General features: G+C 35.0%; 1 protein-coding gene across 1 annotated transcript in view; it reads right to left on the minus strand.

The window, feature by feature from the left end:
- Positions 1-23,609, minus strand: part of norpA (no receptor potential A) — a 160,693-nt gene that overhangs the window by 23,020 nt on the left and 114,064 nt on the right. The window contains exons 22-27 of the mRNA XM_090399628.1: positions 19,450-19,717; positions 16,639-16,738; positions 16,037-16,141; positions 15,531-15,689; positions 11,307-11,487; positions 1,706-1,906 (exon numbers count right to left, since the gene is read on the minus strand). Of these exons, the coding sequence (XP_090255754.1) occupies positions 1,706-1,906; positions 11,307-11,487; positions 15,531-15,689; positions 16,037-16,141; positions 16,639-16,738; positions 19,450-19,717 (1,014 nt within the window). The remainder of the gene's footprint in view (positions 1-1,705; positions 1,907-11,306; positions 11,488-15,530; positions 15,690-16,036; positions 16,142-16,638; positions 16,739-19,449; positions 19,718-23,609) is intronic.

The following is a 23,609-nucleotide window of genomic DNA, read 5'->3' on the forward strand; positions in this document are numbered from 1 at the left end:
CTCCAAAAGTTTTCATAACAAATGCTATAGGTTTCTATCGTTATAAGTAATCTTATTAAGGCATTTCACTGCAACATTTGTAAGAAGAAATTCCCCAGCTTAGATTTCAAAAGGAAAAGCAGGACAAATTTACTGGAAGCGAAACAAAAAAGAAAGAGAACTCAGCAAACGCCGAAAGGAAAAAAAAAAAGGATAAATATAGTATTAACTGAAACTAATTAAGGAGCCCTCGAAATGGCAGATTATGTAAAATTTATATTTATGTGGGGTGGAACAGAATAAAAGAGCAAGCTTCAGACTACGAGACTGAAATTTGAAAGAGGCTACCTAACAGTAATACATGCTCCAGAAAAGTGAAATATTTTACAATGACAGAAAAGCTGATGAAACTAATAAAAGTGACTATTTAATAATTGCAGGAGACTATGCTAGAGAAGGGAACCGACGTATACCACAGGTTGTAGGTAGGTATGGAGAACAACATTTAAATGAAATTGGAAACAAATTGAGAGATTTTTCATCGTTTTATGAATTAAAAATCGCAAACTACATTTTTTTAGGAAAAAAAAAGATATCCATAAATATACTTGACAAATTGAAATCACGAGAATTTAAAGAAAAGAAAAACAATTTGCCTGCTTCAGGAAGATAGTATTAGGAATCTATATAAAACCAATTTACTCAGTATTCATCTGGAATTCCTGTTTCTTCTGACATAAATGAAGAATGGATAAATATAAGCAAATTAATAATACATCTGCAATCATAAATAGCAACGAATATATAGAAGAAGAAACAGAAACTAATCAGGGAGTCTGACAAGAATGTAGCATTTCTCCTACCTAATTCAATATATTTGTAAGTCTAATAAGTAAGTAGAAATCTGTAGTAAACAAAATATTTTTTTGTAGATGATCAAATAATTATACAAAAGTCAAGAGCTACAGAGATCCGTTCACTGTTTATAGTAATTAACTAGTGAATATAATTACGAATCTCATTAGAGAAAACCAAAAATTATGGAATTCTGGGGTAAATATTCGATACGAACAAAAACAGTAATTGAAAACCAAACTAGAACAAGTAACACATTTCCATATTTAGGATGTGGCATAATATTTGATATAGATAATAATATAAACAAGTTACACTGTTTTCAAGTAATCTGCGGTAATATAAGACGAACAACAAAAAGGTAAAACAAAGGAGGAAACAAAATTTTATAAAGTCATGGCAGTACCAACATACTTGGGTCAGAAAGTTGGACACAGAGAAAAAAAAAGATGAAAGTAGAATACAAGTAGCTGAAATGAAATTTCTTAGAGCAGTTGAAGGATGTACAAGAATGGATAGAATACAAAATGATGAAATCAGGAAGGAATGAATTACAAATATGAATGATAAAATAAAACAGCAAACGCATTGGAAAGAACATATAGAAAGAATGGAGGAGGGAAGGCTACCAAGAAAGTAAAGTATAAACCGAAAGAAAGACCTAGAAAGAGAATGAAAATCATATATGATCCTTTTAGCTTCTAAAAACAGGCTTTTAGCCCATATCACGAAAGAAGAAGAAACCAAAATGTAATTATACATTACAACGGAAGAGGATTTTAAAGGGACTATGAAAATATCAGTAGAGGCAGTTTCAGTCGCTGTAGTGTATAGAGAATTTACAAGTAAGTTTAGTGTAACTAGATTTTACTTGTCAAATTTCTGTTCCAGCTGTTTCATCTGATTACTCTGTGCATTCTCCATGAGCTTTCTTAGCACATCTCCTTGCTGGTTGAGGTGGTTTTTCAGTACCTCCCATTCCTCCCGACGATGGCGATCCAAGACATCTGACCACTGTTTCATCTGGTCGATGACTAATTCTTTGACTTTTGGATCACTGGCTAGGTCATTCCTGCCAAAAGAAATGGAAAGTTATAGTGGTATTCAAGAAGTACTTACACAAAATAATATTATAAGCTTTCGTTACCGAATGATTGAATGAATAGACCAGGTTTTAGAGAAGTACATATTTTTATAGAGTACCCTAGATGGGAACGTGTCTTTTGATTGCAACTATTTTTCTAATTAAAAATAAAATTTCATATGATCATAGTCAAAGGCATTGTCCTTGCACCATTCTTGCAAAAGTCTAGCTAATATCCCATCTAATCCCACAGCTGTATTTACATTGAGATTATGCAATATTCTAAGAACCTCCAATTCATCCACCCCTGTTCCCACATTGTCTGTCACATAGGTTAAAGAAGTAACCTCACTAGGAAGATATGCTTGCAAAGTGGGTCACTCAGTAACTCAACTATTTTATCCGATTACGTCTCCTCGTGACCATCATCACTTATTAAGGTTAATCTTCCATAGTCATTCTTCATCTTACTTGCCACATAACGAAAGAACTCTGGAATTTCCTTTTGCCTGCTCAGCTAGATTCTTCTCATAATCTGATCTTGCCTTCCTTACAATGCTGGTCACTTTTCTCTATCTTTATATACCCTCCACAGCATTTTCTTCTTTTGCAGCTCGTGCATAATGATATTACTCAATCCATCTAGCTCAAGATTAATCTGCAGTATTTTATGTCATGGCACACTGCTTAAGCTTGTCATAATCACATGCCTTGTAGCTCCACATATACCCTTTCTTGAAAGAATATTCCTCATGTTTTACAATCTACTAAGTCAAGACTGCATGGTCACTTTCACCAATTGGATGCAATGTGGTCACCTTAGTTATGGATAATCTCCTGATCCTATGACCAGGTCCAATACAATTATCTCTTAGCAGGTGTGTAAATTCCATTTCCTTCCCGACGATCTGTCCATAGTTGAAGTCGCTCATAATCACTCGACCTGTTGGTCTATAGCAACAACCAACTGTATATTGTGTCTTACTGGCCTTAAACTCACACCAGATTGTTTCATATGAGCAGTCACCCTCCCACCTGTTTCCTATTCTTTTTGGCTTTAATTCATCTGCTATCATCAGCAGTACTCCTCCCCCATCCTATCTTCCCTGAAAATACTAAACCCTTCACATTCAATCCTCTCCCAGTCTCACCAATGCCTGCAGCGTTTGATGAGGTTGCACTAACCAATGCCAAAAACTCCTCCCTCTTGTTCTCGATACTTCTGGTATTAGTATATAGTAACTGCAGCATTCCTTTAGTCCCCCCCCCCCTTTACTTTCTGAATTGACTAGCCTATTCAATATTTTTGCTTGAGAGACTAGATTCCTCACTTGGTCATTCTCACACTTGCTTCATGGGTACCTTCACACAAGTTCACTTGTTTCCGGGAGGGTGGCTGCTGATATAAAACAATCTGGTGTTAGATTGAGGCCAGTAAGAAAATATACAGTAGGTTGTTGCTATAGGTCAGGGAGTTCACAGATCATCTGGAAGATATACATCGCCAATTGCTTAAGTTTATCTGAATTTGCATTCGTCATGCTGGGTAAACAAAGCTCTCTCCAGCCTAACACCAAAACCATTAAGATGCAGTCCATCAGCATTGCACAAATCCTTCTTTCCGTCAAACAGACCACAGATCCACAAATTCTACATCATTCCTTTTGCACAATCTACGTTGTGCAAAAGGAATGACCTACGTAATATGACTCATTGGCATCAATGCCCTCTTCCTCAGTTCACCTCTATCATAGCCAAGGCCATATTCATGGGTGTGCGAACTGTACGGTGGCACAGGGCCCCGCAAAGCGCAAAAAAATGAAAAAAGAAAATCAATTTTTTAAAATTATATAAATTAATATTTTAATTATATAAAAAAATATTATATAGAAAAATATGTATATAATTTTACAATCAATTATTGTTATAGTAAGCGAAATAAGATCGTAGCGCTAGAGCAGTAGTATTTGAAACTACTCTAAGATATATAACAATATCGTACAACATAGTGTTAAATAGGGAAAAGTGCATTTTAAAGCAGGTGTTTTTAATAATTTTAAGGAGTTTTTTTTTATTTTAGTTTATGAACAAGTATATACACGTACTGTCATGGCAATTTTTTTATGTGATATTACTTGCAAAACATCTTAAAAAATATATTTTGTAAACTGGTTGTAGGTTATCCGACATCAGAATTTTTCTTCAATAGCAGTTTTCAATCTATATTAGATTTATTTATTTTCTAATATTATCTAATTTAGATATATTTTATTTATCAGGTAAGTCATTTTGTTTTAATTTATTAACTTATTTTATAATCAAATCTATCGTATTTAATTCTAGAGTGTGGGCATGAAAAACGAAAGCAAAAAAAAAAAAAAAAAAAAGAAGCGGCTGAGGAATGTCAAAGAAATTCACTGTTTAAATTTATGAAGTTGAACTCATATATTTGTTCAGATATATCAGTTGATAACGGTAGTTCTGAAATAACTACAAACAGTTCTTCGGCTTCAACATTAATTAATAATGAGAGTTCTGAAATACTCAAAAGGAAGTGGATAACATGACACGATTGGTCAAACAATGAGTATTGAAGATCCTAAAACTGAGACACCAGAGGAAGGTGAACTATTTACTATTGATGATCCAGAAACATGGCCCAAAATTTTGAACAACGCAACACTAACACAAATTGTACAACGTGGCCCACCCTCTTCTCCGACTGAAAATGATTTTCCAAAAGATCAGATACAAGAGATGTTTTTCCACAGCTCACTATGTTAGGACAATTGCAAACGGAGAGAAGCAAAACAGAAGATGCCTTGTATATTCAAACTCTTGCAACTCTAATTTTTTTATCTAATAATGACTTTTCTGACTGGCGACATGTAAGTGAAAGATTAAAGTCGCACGAACGAAATCCAATGCACATGAAATGCATGTATTCATGGACACAAATGGAATGCAATTTAAAAAATCACCATACAATTGATCAGGCAAATCAAAATGTCATAAAATTTGAAGTAGAAGGTTAAGAAATGTTTTAAGACGAATATTAGCAGCAATTCTTTATTTATCCAGAGGTAGTTTTGATACTTTATACACAGCCCATAATGGTAATTTTTTTTTGGACTCATAGAATTAATTGCAGAATTTTATCTACTTTTAAAAGATCATTTAATGCGATGTTCGGAAAAAAAATTATAGGTAAGAAACAATTCTTATCTAGCACCCATTGTGCAAAATGAATTAATTGTTTTTAATGATACGACAGGCAAAGTACTATTCAATAATTCTCGATTGTACTCCTGATGTTAGTCATCAGGAACAAATTTCAGTAATTTTTAGATTTTTGCAGATATTGAAATTCGTGTACACTTTTTGACGTTTTTAATAACTAATGACACTACTGGTAAAGGTATATATGAAAATATATAACTTTACCAGTTGTTCAGATATATCAGTTGATAACGGTAGTTCTGAAATTAATTCATTTTGCACCCATTGTGCAAAATGAATTAATTGTTGATATGGGAATCAAAATTCAACAAAATATTGTAAATATGATACGACAGGCAAAGTACTATTCAATAATTCTCGATTGTACTCCTGATGTTAGTCATCAGGAACAAATTTCAGTAATTTTTAGATTTTTGCAGATATTGTACACTTTTTGACGTTTAACAACTAATGACACTACTGGTAAAGGTATATATGAAAATATAAAATCACTTTTGAATAAATTAAATCTTAAATTGTCAGATTGTAGAGGGAAAAGGTATGATAACGGAGCAAATATGAAAGGAGTATGTAAGGGAGTCCGTGCTTACATTTTAAATGAAATCGAAAGGGCATTTTATACTTCTTGCGCTTGTAATAATTTAAATTTGATTTTAGGGGATGTCGCAAAATCATCAGTTACAACAATAAATTTTTTTAATATTATACAAAATATATATTCATTATTTGCTGCCTCAACTTCACGTTGGGACATATTAAAGAAATTTGTTAAACAATTAACTCCAAAACTGTTATGTGATACAAGATGGAAATGTAGAATAGAATCAGTTACAGCTGTACGTTTTCAAATTCCAGAATTTTTAAATGCACTAAAAGAATTATTTAAAACTGCATCAGATAATACTATCAAAGTAGAAGTGGTTTCAATATATGAACAAATAGATTCATTTGAGTTTATAATAAGCCTTGTCATTAATAAGTTGCAATTAATAATAGTCTTTATAATAAGCTTTTGTCAAAAGTTAATTTAGTAAGTAAAGTATTACAAAATGCAAAAATTTCAATAGACGTAGCAACTAAGCATATTAAACAGTTAGTGCAGTACTTTGAAGAGCAGAGAATATCAGGATTTGATAGCTGTTTTGAGATTGTTAAAAAAACTATCAAATCTATTAGAAATAGAAATTAAATTTAAAGAAAGTCGAGTACGTCGAAGAAAAGTATATTTTGATTATGAAACGCCTGATGAATCACACATAGGTGATAACAATGAATTTCTTTTTTGTAATTTTAGATACTGCTCTACAATCTGTCAAAAAAATATTTGAATTGTATGACATTCACGAAAAATCATTTGGATTTCTTTATAATATGAAATTAATAAGAAAAAAGACAGAAAATGAATTAAAATTTTGCTGCAAACAGCTGTATCAAAAATTAAATACAGATATTGATGAATCTCAATTTTACAATGAATTAATTATTTTTAGAAATATTGTTCCAGAAGATGCACCCATTAATATTTTAAAATTCATATTTGCAAATAATTTGCAAATATGAATATTTACCCAAATATTTACAAATATTACATTTCAAATATTATTGACCAGTTACGGGCGCATCAGCAGAAAGGTCATTTTCCAAATTAAAATTAATAAAAACCTATTTGCGATCTTCTATGTCTCCAGAACGATTGTCATCCCTGGCAATAATATCTATAGTTCATGAAATTGGAAAAAAATTTGAATTTTGATAGCGTTATAAATGATTTTATTGATAAGCGCATTAGGTGAAATAAAATTTTAATATATTAAGATTTCTTTTAAATCTTAAAAGTTGTTATACATATATTTCATTCTTTATAGTAAAAATAAATATTTTTTCCATATTTTTATATTATTTATATTATTAAATAAATCATTGTTCTGGAATATTTATATGATAATATGTACTTACATAATAAAATAATATATCATGTACATACAAACAAACACTTATTTTTTAACAAATTTTTTCCCTTTACTTAAATTGATGCTAAAGAGCATACTTGTTTATGTGCATAAATATTTTCATATTTGATTTAATTAACAAGATATTCTTCCCTTTAAAATTTCCATAAATGTTACTAACTTTCAGGGGCCCCGCTTTTCCATTTCGCACAGGAACCGCAAAATGTAGAAACGGGCCTGATCATAGCGTGGTAGGAGACTTACAATCTTCAGCTTCTCACTCTTCAGTTTTGCCTCTTCTAACAACTCCTTTACATCCTCCCTCATAGAATATTTCTCGCCTCCCAAAATCATTTGTACCAACCAAGACAATCATTTTCTTCGACCTACCTTTTAGCATCCGGATGACGTGGCTAATAGCATTAATTTTTGCCCGGGAAACACGATTTTTTGACACTTTCGTTAAGTACTCCACTGATCATTTTGTCTCCGTACATAATTTTCTCCTTAACTTGTTTTTCTCGTTTTTGTTCGGCCGGTCTTTATTATTCCTTCGGACCACTTTCTCTTTTCAGCCCTGCTAATCTCTTGCCGTATGCAATTTTTCAATTTCGCACTTTGTCCTATGAAGGATAACATTTAAGCGTACTATTTCTTTATTAATGCTCATTTTGTCCTCTATTTCCACGACCACACGTTCGATATTAATAACATCATTTTCCATCTTACCGTCGGTATTTGCTGCGTTCTCGACGAATATATTTCATACACACACACTGCACTGAATAAAATCCCACAAATTCAAATAGCCGGACAACGAGGTCTTTGCCGCATTGGTGCCATGTCGAAAATATCACAATAAAAATTTTATGACACTAAATATTCTAAAACACGAAAATCTACACTAATACACTAATTTTGTAATAAAAAACAATAAAACATTAAAATTACCAATTTTACATAAGCTAAATTACACGACCACTCACAATATAACCTCGAACCCGATCTCGCTTATTGATGCGACTTAAAAAAAAATGTCATGTTTGAGCTATAGAGCGGGGTCTCTTCTGTATGTATAAAATTAATAAAAAGTAGAAAGAAATCCTTAGCTCACCCAAGATACGAATGTACTGTAAGTTTACAAAAACCTTTCGTGGGTAGGAACCACATTATATAAAAAAAAGTAATTTTGATAACGCTTGGGTTGGAAAGACCTGTTTCTATCCATCTAGGATGCAAAGAACTTTTAAGGGGGAGAGTTAACCAGTCTCATACATATGATGTTACAATAGGAATATATGAGGCAACCCTCTTGACATGTCTTTACCTCTTATTTAGATAAGAAGGCAAATCTCCTATCATTAATTACCCTCCGCATATTTCGTCAGAGAAAAAAAAGAGGTTCAGATGGTATTCCTTCAGTTGCACTGCAGACTTGAGTCCCAGAATTAACATATCCTGTATCGTTTTTTCATATGTCATCTATTCAACAGCACATGAAAGCAAGCTTTTACCAGTCTCCAAAAAGGAAGATGAAAGTCAGCCATCAAACTACCGTCCCATTATCCTTACCTCAATAACCTCAAAAGTGAAGGAAAGAAAGAGCGCTAAATTACTAATTAGTGATTTTTTTTCTAATGCTGTCAAACTGTTTGCCAGCTAGGATGAATTTTCTCTTCTTGGGTTATCTTTTTTACGTTGGGTGCATCCTGGTATATATATATATATATAAAACTTATCCATAAGCCTCCAAAAACTTTTTTTTTTGTTCAAACTGTGCTTTTCTTCTGCTAAACTAACACTAAATCGCAGCTCCTCCCGATCTTAGAATACTGTTTGCATTTTGGAGTGGCACAACAAAAAAATCTATCTCAGAATGTTTAATCGTATTGAGAAAAGAGCAATTTGCTTTAATAGATGATCTTTCTTTCATGATATACTCGTAGATGTTCTGATTCTGAATTATGTCTTCTCTACAGGCTTCACTGCACTGACTACCTCATTTACGATTACAGGCAATAGCTGATCAATATCCATGTATGATTCAGAGCCAAACTTATTGAACCAACTTCTCATTCACTTCTTCTCATTATTCCATTTTCACTTCTTATTCTTTGGAACAATCTTCCCCAATACTATTTTCTTTAATGAATACAGCCAACCAACGCCAGCTCAAACATTTCTTCTGTTTAACCACTTGCCATACACAGCACTATCGTGATATAGATCTTGGGATGCCTCTGGTATGTATAAATAAACAGTTGTGATAAATGTAGTAGGAAACCCAAATTTCATTGAAAACATTAAACCACAGTAGTGTCATAAACTATGTTTCAACTTTAACTGGCAACACAATGCACGTATTATAGCAGTTACAAGAGTAAAAAATGAACGTGTATATGCAAAAGTAACCCTTAAATATGATCTAAACTTAGTTCTCATTCAAAATAATTATTTCCCCACAAGTTACAATGAGATACATCAACAGTGCTACGATGCCCGATGAATGACAGGGATTCGATTCTACTCGCTGACTAAAATAACTTTTTTTTCTAGCCCTTTTATCAGCCAAGTTAGTCGATCTCTGAAGGATTAGTGGAGTTTCTTCCCTTCGAAACTCGAGTTTTTAATTTACTATATCAAAATCAACCATGGAATTCGCACTATCATATATATATAATACGAACGCTAGGATTTAGGGCTACGGGATGACGGCAGTTGTCTCTCATACTCTGTCCTTGAGCAGTATTGATTCGTTAATAGCTTCGACTCGCTATCTGTGAAGGCTTGAAACATGGAGACTGGCTGCTTATGTCTTCCGAATGTTGATAGAGGTAAAGAAGCTCTATCAACTTATACAAGGCATTAGATTTTTTTTAATTTATAAATTTTTATTAATGGTATGTTTTAAAATTAATACCTAACTTTCCTACCAAATGTCAGGAGAGCCGTGCAGGTGAAAGCAACCGTTTTTTCCTCTTTGTGGCAGATTACTAATTGCCTACTTGAGTAATATGGTATTCGTACTTTGCTTTGCTATCCCTAAAGCTAACTGAGGACTGCCCTGGTCATGTCGAAATTTTCTGCTCTAGTTGATTTATCAAGTTCAGCTGAGGAATTTACAGCAATTGGAGTGGGGTTTCCCCTTAATTTTTTTTGGATAATATCGGCTTCAGGTTGTGATTTTCCCATATGACTTTAAGAATCACAAATGCCACAGTGTAGGATGCACAATTGTAAAATGAGTTTAACAATCAGCGGACTCCATCCATACCAAGGGAAACAATAACGCATTATACTGTTACCAGGAAAGTTTATCATCTGAACAACAATTCAGGTAACAAATATTCACCAGACAGGCATGTTCCATACCCAAATATGTACATCAGATTGAAGAGTTGCGATTCAATGTCTGCCAGGCCACTTCCATTGCTCCTCCATAGTTCTATGTGCCTTGGCCCAATCGATAATGTATCAGATATCAGGTCTTCCTTGAAAAATTCATGGCATGAAGATCTCTACTTCTCTTGGAGCTCTGATGGGTGAGAACACATACCAGCTGTTTTGAAGAGTCAGTTCCTCTGTCAGTATTTTTGACTTATCTTTGAACTTATTTCACTTGTAGGTTTCTATCCCCCCCCCCCCATGAATAATGCTGTTTGCTTTGGAAAGTTTAATTGATGTACAATGCAGATGCAAATATTTTCTTGAACTCGCACTTAGTCATCACTCCCTTCTGAAACGCAGTTAAAATTTTGGCATAGTCTTATTATATATACGGTATGGAAATGAATTAAAAGTTAATCGCTTATCTCGCTCTCTCTTATAGGCTAGGAAAATACAAACAAATTTACAGCAATTGGAGAGGATTTTCCTAAACTTTTTATATGATAGTGCACAATATCGGCTTCAGATTATAGTTTCCCCATATCATTTTAACGATCGCATGCAAAATGGATGTCGATAGGCAACGAAGAAGAAATTTTTAAATACCAGTAATGCGTTTTTTGATCAGCCACACGAACAATAGACAGGATATCCTTTAATCGTTATGTTTTCATAAACAAAACTCTGAAGAGGGGAGAGCTACTTCTTATTTGAAGGTTTGTCTTCTGACTGTAACAAAACCATCACCGGCATCTTTGAATAATATGCATAAAATCCATATTAAATTCTTACTCTCTGATATGTCGACTTACTTTTTGTTTGCTTTAACAATTTTATCGATTGCAGCACACTGTTGTTTTTGAACGCCTGTCCTCTCCTTGTGATGTCGCTTTTTCAAAGAATCGACTTCTTTCTGCTGCTTCTTCAATAATTTTAAGAAGGGCTTTTCTGCTCGTAGATTTTCAGGCACAATAGGATCCATTCTGAAGTCATCTGATGAAATAAAACTCGCTATGAGATATGCGATTCATATTATATATTCATGGAAATAAAAACAGCAGGCATGCATGTAATCAGAAACGAGTGTTAAGAAATTTTTTTTTTCATAAAGAACTTTTTTCGTCTGAGCAATTAAAACATGTTATTCGTAGATCAAGCCTCGTCATATACTTGCATAGAACTTATATGTAGAACGCTATGGAATTATACCTCCACTACATAATTGTTAACCCCTAAATATAAATAGATTCTGGATTGCTGCTTTTTTGTATCAACGTTAAAACCAAAAAAAAAATCCTCCTCTCTATTTCATATTACTGTATGCTAAAACAGCGTGTATTTCTTGAGTTGTGGAGTTAGAATTCGAGTTTCTTCCAGGAAAAATCTTACTTGCGCCAAAAATCGACTGTCTCGGGAACCAATTGGAAGGAAATTCTGCATAAAGTTCTAATTGGTAATCAGAAATCGAACCCGTCTGGTATTCCTTCTATCTACACATAACTGTCCAATGGATTAGAAACTTATTTTACGTATAGGCATGCGAACTGTCAATACCGATCCTGTTCAATTCCCTGGGCATAGTTCGGCGAGATAGTAGTCTCTTATGGGTCAAAGCCAGATAACTGGGAGGAGACCTCCACATCGCCTTTCAGGAATGCAGAACTGACGGGCTTCTGACTTATGTCCAATCCTCACCTTCACGTGGTGCGTCCCGTTAGTAGGTATATACTGGGTACTGAAGAATGCGTATGGGCTGACAATTTGGGGCTTAGCCGACCAAATTGTACTCTCTATTAGCTTCAACCACACATGCATATGATGGTACAACATGATGAAATTTCATGTCGGCTGAAGCGTCACCTGGTTAAACAAGGTCCCCCACTGTTTTCGGCAGGGAACCAGGAAGAACAGTTACAAGTCAGCTACTGGAACGTGCTCCAACTCAGCATATAGGAGTATTAATGGAAAGGAAATTGAACTTGCAGAAGAATTGAAACAGTACCATGTGGACATAATTGGCACTGCCGAGACAAAAAAACAAAAAAACAAAAACAGGTGATATGTTACAAATAATAAGTATAGAATTTTATATTCAGGCAATAATGATCACGGAAAGGAAGGAGCAGTGACAGCATTTAACACCGACTATGAAGATAACTTCTTGATTGGAAAGCGGTTTCAAGTAGTTATGTAGGCAAACTTCAAACTGGGGACATGGACAATGAAACTTATTTGTGCCTACGGTCCCAGAGAAGGTTCTTCCAAGGAAGAAATGGAGAAATTTTTTTCTCCTTTGTCAACTACCTGTTCCAATAACTCAAAAGAGTTATTGGAACAGGTACTTGACAAAGAAAATGGAAAAAAGTGGTCCGTGTTGGAGATCTGAAAAGCAGAGTAGGAAATGAATCCCACCAGGCAGATAGAAACATTTTGGGAATATTTGGAGAAAGGCCAAAGCTAATTATAACAGTATTTACTAGACTTTCGCTCAGGATACTGACTAGTCAATTACTAACAATATAAAGATGTGAACATCTTTATATTGAAAGATGGTCATATGGAGAGAAAACACAAGAAAAGCCTCATTCACTATGTCATTGTTGATAGTAATACTTCATGCTCGTTCAGGATACAAGAGTGTACAGTGGATTTGAAATTGGAAGTGACTATTACTTAGTACCAAGTAGGGTAAAATGGGTACCACATTGAGAAGAACAGTATGTAAGAAAGTTTTAAGAAGAATTAAAGTTGAGCAGCTTTTACAAGTAAAAGGGGCTTAGCCGACTTATAAATCCATAAAATAATACAGAGGAAAATGTAAGAGGTAAATTGTGTGTGAAAAAGTAGCTAAACAAGAGTCATGGTAAGACTTTGGTAAGAATATAGAAAATAAATATCAGGAAAGTGGCAAGATGAATTGGAGGTTAATGAAGAAGCTTAGAAATGGAAGAAAGAGTACTGTTCAAGGAATCAAAGATGATAACGGTGACATGAAAACTGAAGATAAGGATAACCTACATGTTTGGAGTAATTACTTTGAAAGACTTGAAACCATACTAGAAAAATTTCAAAAGAAATGCAAAGAGCAGTCCATATCAATACTTGAGGTAAAAAAAACTTGAAATGTGGACAGGCAGCTGGAGTAGATGATATTCGACCAGAAATGCTTTAGTATGGAGGTATAAAAGTTTTGACGTGACTATACAGCATAATTGGGTGTAAAAGTAAGGCCTGGTCAGAAAGTCGAATTTGCAATAATTGGAGTAGAGTTGTCATAGTATCCATTTATAAAAAAAAAATAAAACAATGTGAGAATTAGAATTTCTCTACTAAGTGTTCCAGGTAAGATTTATGCAAGCATACTTGAAAAGAGGTTGAGAAAAATTGTGGAAGAGAAACTTGGAGAAGAACAAGCTGGGGTCAGGCCAAATGGAGGTTGTCAAGATCAGATTTTCACTTTACAACAAATAGTTGAGAAATCGTGGGAATATGATAAGGATCTATACTTAAGTTTTGTAGATCTGAAAAGGCTTAACTTCTTAACTACTTTAATAACTGTTGTTCAATACAGAAGTTGAGCGTTCATATTTTAAAATGAAAAATTTGAAATGATGCATTCGATTTAATAAAATTCATAATACAACTACCTCGTTAAAATCTCTATGTTGTTCTTGTTAAACTGCTAGTTTAATTCTAATAACTTGAATGCAACCAGCAATAGCACTACCCGAGCACCTTCCAAGACAGTATTTTTTAAGGTGAACTTTTCAAGAGCTGAAAATTTAAGCTTTTGTTCGTCCACTCAGTTAAATGAATGTCCAACGATCTTTGCCATGTCCATTATTGCCGGTCGAGTTGGAACCAGTGAACTGCTGCTCTTCAACCAATAGTCAAGAGATTTGAATCCCACGAACTATTGGTTGGACTCGATCCTCCTTATTGGAGTAACTGAAGTGGCTTGAAAAAAAGTTCCATGTTTGGTCTCTAGAGCAAGGTTTTAAGTATAATGAAATCATAACTAATATGTATGGTGATAATGTACAATAGGTTTAAATCTTTTTGTGAGATTCATATATATAGCTGGATTTAGAAACATATTATATGAATCTCACAAAAAGGATTAAACCTATCGTACATAAATTGTTTATTTAGCACATCGTTTATACAGCACATACTGAAAAAGTGGCTGTTTGATAACTATTTCATATGAATCAATATTTCATGAGATGTGAACTCTACTTCTGCATAGGATTCTAATTCCAGATTGAAATAGCTTTCTAAACACCTGCTAGTTATTTATTCTTTTGTTAAAATCCGAGCGATCTCCTTTGCTTACTTATAGCTAAACGAGACATACATTAAAATGATAACCGATCTCATGTTGTCCTTTTTCTCCGGAATGGAAATTCCCTACTTTAAAAAGTATCTTTATTGTAGCCTAATAGATATAAAAAACAAACAGACTTTAAAGGATATCCATTTATTCTTAATTAAAGGGATGGTTTATCAATAATAAACATTTTAACGAAGTAATATTCTTTTCGCTAATATATTGCCAATGGTGAAGAATCAATGGGTAAGAATCGCGGAAACGTATTCAAGTGAATACAAAGTTTACATTTAATACCGTTCATGACGAAATTTGTATCTCTGATACAAATGTTCACGTCATATATAATTTTGCGAATGGAACATTTTTATTTGAAACCTTTTCTTTTTAACCTAAAAACCAAAACAAAAGGGTTTTTCTTGCAATGCTAAGAAAATCCTGCACAAATCTTGCTTTGCAGAAATTAAATTGTGTCCGACAAATGGAATTAAGCCTAATAGATCTCGGTATAAAAGAAAATGCTGTCTCTTTGCTGTTCTGACCAATTCGAATTCAGTAAATAAACTTCATATTCTTAATTAGCATGCGCTACCCATCGAAGCACTAAAATATTTTTTTTTTTTGCTTTTAAATTATGCAAGTGCTGCTTATGAAATCCTCTATTTGCAAAAAAAACTGTACATCATTAATATATTTTATATCTCACCTCTTTTCTCTTCTTCCTTCTTGGACCCTGTTGTTCCTCCTAATTTAAGATCCTTTGTCTGAATGTCGGCCTCCTCAATCCCCATGGCTTTCATTTGGGCAATCCTCTTTTCTTGGGCAGAAAGGAAAGCTCGTGGATCAGAAAGGGCGTCCATCAGATCTGAAACCACCAAAATGACAATTAAAGGTGATGTAACGGAACTTAGTTTTAAAATGCAATATGTTCGACAGAAACAATTTCTTAGCAAAGTAAAAATTTCGCTAAGGAATTGTAAACACCGTAAACTTGTTTCTTCATAAATGGCATATTTCACAAAAGCAATTTTGGTGGCACAGCTTTTCTAAAGTTACGCTGCCTAAAGATTACTTTTGTAAAATATTTTAGTTTTGCGTCAATTTATGAATATTTTCACACTAATAAAAAAACAAACGAATATTCCAAATAAAATACAGAATTTTATATAGGATTTTACGATGTGAAAAAAAAAAAAAATCTGGGAATATTACCTCCCAGTCCATCGGGCACATAGATCTTTAATTCTATACAGATGAATAACATGGCCAGAGACATGTGGAAGTTGCCTTCTGTCCGCAGCGACACATGACGATAACCTGGAAACGGCATGAAATGCATTACATAAATTCTGTAGCTCAAGCTCAGATGAATAATTGACAACGTTTCTCTACTTTTCTGAAAGCTTACATAATATCACTATTTTTAAGGTTACCCACAATATCATCTCGTGTAAGCAATATTGAAACTAATGAGAGCTTGCATACTCGCATTACACCAAATGCATTCAAATTCCTTTTGAATACAAGAATCAACTTGATTCTTGTATTCAAAAGGAATGCTATTAACTATATTATGGGATTGGCGTGTACAACAAGAACATGCACATATACTTATTCGTTATCCAAGCATAGGAAAAGATTTTTGAACCAATATGCTGCAACTCCAAATTAGACTTCCGTTATTTTATTTTTTTTTCCCGCGAAAGAATCCTTTCTATTAAATTCGAAAGCAAATCCCAGTCTTTAATGACATTTCGGTTGGACACTACTAAGAGTTAGTGATGAGATGATTTAAAAAATTTTAATTTAATTACCTGTTTGTAGTCCATCCATTGGTAGAATTTTTTGACCGAGCAGCTTTCCGTTTTCGTCATAAACGCCAATTCTAATCACTGCAAGGTCTGGAAGCACAACCTAAGAAACCACAAGAACATTATTGAACGAGGACTTATGTTGCATGATCTAAATAAGCCAAGTATAAAAATAATTCTAAAAGGCTTCATTTAGAGGTAAAGCTTATAAAACTAGAGAATAAATAAAGGTAAATTTAACCAATGAATATATTAATAAGAGAGAATATATTCCGCCAGCGGAACCAGTGTTTTAAGTAACAAAATACAATAAAAACAAAATCATGTCAAATAATGTCTCTCTCAATTTTACAATATTTTATCGTAACTGTTCAGTGAGAAGAATATTACAAAGAGTCAGATTTATATATATTCGCTTTTCTAAGTCGTATAAACTTAAACCGCTGAACATTTGGATTTTTTTTTTCTTAGCAGTTTCGCAATACTTTGATCAGATTATTTTATTCGCTTCCTCATATTAAAATTAATTTTACAGTGACAGCCTTTCAAAGTTTGAAAGCGTTTCATTTATTCTGTAATTCTTTTGACTTACTTTTAATGCTCTTTCGTCAGTAGAGGTATTGTATTCCATAAAGTTGGGTTGAATCACGCAGTACAGTAACACGATCACTGCTGGATCCTATTACTGTACGTGATTGTTTAAATGTTACTGTCCAAATTCAATGAAACGCGCTGTTCGCTTACATGCTATGAAACGAAACAACGTGCTGTCAGAAAACTAGACGTATGAAAAAAAAGAAAAAAAAGGGACTAATTTCATTTTGAAAAGTCTATAAAAATTGTACTTGAATAGAAGAATTTATTCACTAGTGTTAATTTCGAAGAAAATAAAATCAAATTTCGACAGCAATTATCCGACGTAGAGGAAAAAAAAAGTTAATTTTCAACTCTCCTGAATTTGATTCATTTCAGGAAAACAAAGGTTTGGTATACGAATACATAACTATCTATCTTAAATAAATGCTTAAACAATGCGCGCGCACACGCATGCTTGTTAGCTATTCGCATGACGACTGATAAACTTCTCTTTCATGTTATTTCACTGACCACCTAATTCAATATAAGGCGTTCTAAATACAAGAAGGACATCGACACGTCTTGTTTTCTCGCTATGAACAATACGTTTGTAATACGATTACACAAAACCAAATGACTAATCATTTCAATAAAGAAAAGGGCCCAAAAGAGTTTCATTTTGATATAAAAACTATTAAAAGACAGTACAATAAATATTCACATCGTTTTACAACAAAATAATGTTTGCCTTCGAAACTTTGCGCTGTTTCGAAAGTGACAGTTTTACAAAGTTATGATATCTGAGCTGAATTAATATTGCATTACTTCAAAAACACTAATAAAAGTGCAATACCAAAGGCATCAGGTTGTATTCGCATAAGCTCCGGGTCACTTTTCTAAACGTTTTAAATTTCAAAAAGGTAAACACTACACTGTTTTGCTATAAAATAATGTTGGATACCTTATTTTAATATGCATAACTTCAAATTTGAGTACTTTATGATTTTTATGCTTCTAGATGTAACGGGTTTAAAGTAAATAAATTTTGTAACATTAACGATTGCTAGTTGCATAAGTATATAATTGGGAAAAATCGCAAGAAAACTGAACCCGCAATAAGCAAGGATGGTAATGCACAAAAGAAAGAAAGTGCTATTAGGATGCAGGAACGTTGGCTTGTTCAAAATTATCTAAGCTACACATGTTGGTGTATAATGTCTGTCTGCTGAGTGTTCTTAAGACATGGTTGTCTGTTTTTTTGGAGGTGGGGCCGAATTGCCACCACGTCTGTTTGAGAAGGCTCATTCGATCTCCGTTGAAAGAACCGAAAAAAAAAAAAGTTTGCGTTCTGGAAGGGACGAATAATCCAGATCTTCCAGCCAAAGAATGTATTGTTCTTCCAACTGTGTACGCAAACATTTGACAACGTAAAGTCACTGTCAACTCCTATATAGCGGAATTATCTAGCAATGATATCATAACATTAATTCAAAACTTTCCAGCTTATGAAGAAAACTCAAAGATTATACGAGGGAGGGAGTCCAGTTTTCATTCAGTCGGCTGAATCGGAGAAAGAATCGCACAAGGACGCCGGCCTGACCGTTTTTCGTTACTGCAATGGATTTTACTACGCACATTCTTTTAAGGGTACTGAAAATGGTACCGATTTTATTTTATTTTTTTAATTTTATAACGATAAAAGAACACAATTATAATGCCAGAAGAACACAAACACTTAAATTGTATATGTTCTTCGGATTGGCTTGCCTGTTTTGTGGTATGAAAAGCCCGAGTTTACAAGAGAAGAAAAAAAAAATCCCTCCCCCTCTAGAAACCCTTAGAAAAACTCACCGCACGCCAGACGGGATTTGAAACCAGGTCTTTCAAACAAAAGGGCATAATCGATACCGACTCGACGACGGAGGTTCATCCTTCTTAGAAATAAATGAATAAAATGATACTGAAAATTTAAAAGAACAGCCTAATTTATGTGATTTTCCTGTCGGAGATGTTTACTATTGCAATTATGAATACTAAATGAGGGGATATGAAAGTTTCCGATGTTTTCTCACTGTTTTAGAGTAAAATAGTAGAATTTATGCCATTTCTCCAATATTTAGCCTAATCGAACACAACATACGCCCTTTAGATAGAAAGAAGGAAACGGCAGGAAAACTGTGCAATTAAACACCATAACAATGAACGACCAATTCAGAAGTATTCATAATTATGTCTTACCTTCCTGAAGACAAATGGTTCTTCATTGTAGACTGGATTCAGGCCATTATTTGGAACCATGCGTGTTCGAAACTCTTTTCGAATAGTATCTGTTGGCAGACCATACATGTCAACTTCAACGTACGTTCCTATTTTCTTGTCTGACAAAAACTGACCGGAAATGACTCTGACTGAGCACTGAGCAGCGATAACTCCGTCCACGGGTGATTCAGCAAACGGATCGAACGTTTTATCTGAGCGTCGCATGAAATCTGGTTTTAGAAGGTATCTGTAAAAAAAAAAGCAGTTTAAAGGGATAGTTGAGACAGAATGAATAATAATAAATAATGATTCTGAATGATGAGGCATCTCCTAACGTACATTAATGAATTAGTTGGATAATGTATACTAGTATGATATTAATAGACGAACGCTCAGAATATAAATCATTACCATCTTCTTCGATTTTCCAACCTTTTCGAAACTATTTGACGAACAGAACAACTGAAAAATTATGTAGCTCAACCTGCGATTCAGATCCTATTCCCACCTCCAAAACAAACTTCATGAGCTCATTAAACATTTGAGAATGCTGAGATTTGGGATCATGAAGATCTCATAGGGATCTTAGATCCCAGTTATCCGATCAATACTGTTGGATTGTAAATTTAAGTGCATAATCGAGATGTAATTATAAAACCTTGGGAAACATCCATGGTTGTGTTTCCCAAGATTACCCGCTAGGAGAATTTTTCCTTCATCTAGGAATATAAGTGCCTAAAAACAAACCATTTATCTACACCCAGAAAACCTACTTCATTTTATTTTTATTTGACTTCAACAATGGGTATAAAGCATTATCAAGTCGGCGAAACATTTAATACATTATGATGAAGGGAATGAATATTCGTAGAGAAATAATTCCGGCAATGCTGGACTGTAATAAGTCTTATAATTAGATTGACCTTTGGAATTCTTCAAACTATTAAAATTTCTTATGGATTGTGGCTTTTTCTTGCATGTCCCTTCGGGGTAACGCTGAAATACTACTACTACTACACAGAGTGATGGCGAGATAAATTTCTATATTTTGAGGGGGGGAAATTGCCTTTTATTTCCCAGAGGGAGCAGGCCGCACTCTTAAGATTTATCTTTTGGAAATAAGTAGCAGCCGAACAATTTCCTTTATTATTTTCTAGCTAGTGGAATATTAATCGAATATACCGAATTAATCCAAGAGGATATTAATCGAATCGAGTGGCCACCAGATCTCATCCCCATAGAACACATTTAGGACACAATAGGGAGACGCATTCCCTTCCAGAAAACAAGCAAGGCCTTATCCTTGCTCTGAAGGAGAAGTGGGTCAATTTGTCTCAAGAACTCCTGAATCACTTGGTGCTAAGCATGATACGACGCATTGTGGGAGCTGCATCGCAGTTCGGGGTGGACATATTCCATACTGAAATGTCTCTCCACATAGTTTTCTGTAAGCACTGTACATTAATTCCTTAACTACGTCCTTAGAAAATGTTTAACTTTTGCCAAAAAAATATTGCAATTTAATTTGTACGAAATGTATACCACATTTTTGTATAACATAATTTATTATGTATGATGGAAATAAATTTATGTCCATATATGGCTGTAGCCATGAAAACGTTTTCATATACAAGTAAAAATGTAGTTCGTCCTTAGCTTTTAGATACCAGTGTGTGTGTGTACACACACACATACAAACTATATACCAATAATTGTTCGGATATCCCTATTATTTCAAGTTATTGAACATTCCAGGTTTGGTGATAACATAAAAATCGGTGTACAGATAGTAGGAAGTAGTATATCATCGTAGCAGTGGAATACACGTTTCTCAGAATGCTTCAGGATTGCTATTTTTTTTTTTTTTTTTTTTTTTTTTTTTTTTTTTTTTTTATGTGCTACACCGCTTCATTTAGTGTTATTTTGTTGCTAAAAATGCTAACCGTATTTCTTTCTTCTTCCCCCAGACGCAGAGATATAGAAATCATGAGCAAGATGATCCCCGTCCTACCGCGGACTAGGACCCTAAGATTGGAGGAGCCCAGAGTCCTCATGAAAATCCTTAAAAAGCTAATAGGGGCCGAAACTATCTATTCCTTCACCCCTACGGTGGAGGAAGATTTTTTAGTTTGTAGTGAGAAACGTGACTTCGAAAGAAACTTTTAGAGGGTTCCCGGTCCAAGGGAAGCAAATAACACACACAATGGTAGTTTCACGACTCAAAATCGAGCGCTTTCACCATGGAATACCTTGAGGCCGGAGACAACATACTTATACATACATTTAGCAAATGGGATAAAATAAGCAATATAAAAGAGTGCGTTTCCAAGAAAGACCCCGCGTGGTACTCCGGTGAAGTTACGTTCACCATGGATATGCGTCAGCCAGTACCCAGCCTTGTTAACATCGGAACATCCAGGGTAATGATGAACTATCCCGGAGTACAACGACAGTGCGTGTGATGCGGCTCGACCGAACATCTGGGGAGTAACCTCCCCCCCCCCCCCGAGCCAACTGCTTCAATTGCGTAAACGTTGGACACATTTCCAGCCAATGCCTACACCCTTACCGAAAGTGCTCCAGTTCTGAGTACAAAATAACATGTCCTCTGCGCACATTCGCAGAGGCCCCGATAAAACCACTTACCCACAGCTTGTCGAGACGCCGGTGAATTTCCAGAACTTGCCAAAAAAAAATCAGCGGGGAGGAAACTTTCTCAAAAGTAGTCTTGGACAAAATTAAAAAGACCCCTTCGGCAACAACATCTTCTGAGTCACAGCTTCCTCTATAGCCACTACCACCTTCTTATCATCGGCTACAGAAGAGGAACAAAGCCACAATGACAACAGCGGCAAACTCCTCAACAACATCAGAGAAAACTTCTGTTACTGAAGATCCCAAGACCCTCCCTGCAGTAGCTAACATTCCCCTGCACAAGAAATGCAAGTCGAGGAGAGGGGGGGGGCAAAACAACTGCCACCCCTAAGGAAATGAACCTCCAAAGAAAAGAAAGAACCTCGGAATCAGAAATGGAGGTGGAAACCCCTCCTCACAGACAAGAAAGCATCAACAAGATAAAAAATACACTGCCTCCCAGTTTAATGGATACGACTTCAAAACATCCGACAACAAAACCATCAGTTTCAAAATCAAAAATAGTCGTTACGAGTTCGAGGTCCTCTCGAGCTCAAAGCTGGAAACCAGTCTGCAGAGTGTTTGGATTTCTGCCTCCGACCTACGAATAGATTCTCTAATAAGCTATGCAGAACAACTGAGAATCAAAGACTTAGGCCGGATATAACATCTTAAAGCATTATAATGCCGCCACCCCCTTCTGTGTTGCCTCCTTTTACATCAGAGGGCTCCGTTCAACTTCAAAACAAGAGGCGGTATGGGAGCTACTGCTAGCTTTAAACATCCGGCTCCTGTTACTGCAAGAAACATTTCTTCTATTACAGAGACATACAGGAATTGAGCCAAACCTGTCACATCATTTTGGAGCTTCGGCAACAGAAACAGCGCTGGAGTGGGGATACTTATATTTAGCCCCCCCCCCCATCCTCAGAGCTTTCCAAACATCGAGAGGGATGTAGAGGAGAGAATACTCGCCATCGACCGGAAGTACCGGGGCTACACCACCTGGTTTATCAACATCTACGCCCCCAAATCCTACAGAAAGACCAAGATTCTTCCAGTGTCACGTGACATCTATAGCGCCCATCATGTCATGATTGGAGACTAACTGCGTGCAGACCCATCCTGGGATAAAGTGTGTGTGTGGGGGGAAATCCCAACACTGGAACCTGAAAAAAAAGAAACCTCCAGCTTACAGACATCTGGAGGGCCCACAACCCATGCTGTCGGGATTACACGTGGACAGGACAAGGAGTCGGCACCCAACGCTCGACTGCTTTTATTTTAACACCATCTCTTGTCTTCAGAGTCCACATCAATGCTAACATCTCAGACCACAGAATGCTTGTGCTCACCTACCAGCATCTAAAAGCAGTTGAAGTTGGTTTGGGCCCCTGGAAGTTACCAGCCTTACCGTCCCTGTTCTCGGTCAAGCTTCACCAGCTGTGCTCAATCTAGAGCACTGCTGGCTGGGACACTGACAAGTGCGCACAACTAAAAACTAC

The sequence above is a fragment of the Typopeltis vanoorti genome, chromosome 10 (genome assembly GCF_054136105.1).
Source record: "Typopeltis vanoorti isolate ZY-2024b chromosome 10, IOZ_Tvanoo_1.0, whole genome shotgun sequence".
In the NCBI taxonomy this organism is placed as follows: domain Eukaryota; kingdom Metazoa; phylum Arthropoda; class Arachnida; order Uropygi; family Thelyphonidae; genus Typopeltis; species Typopeltis vanoorti.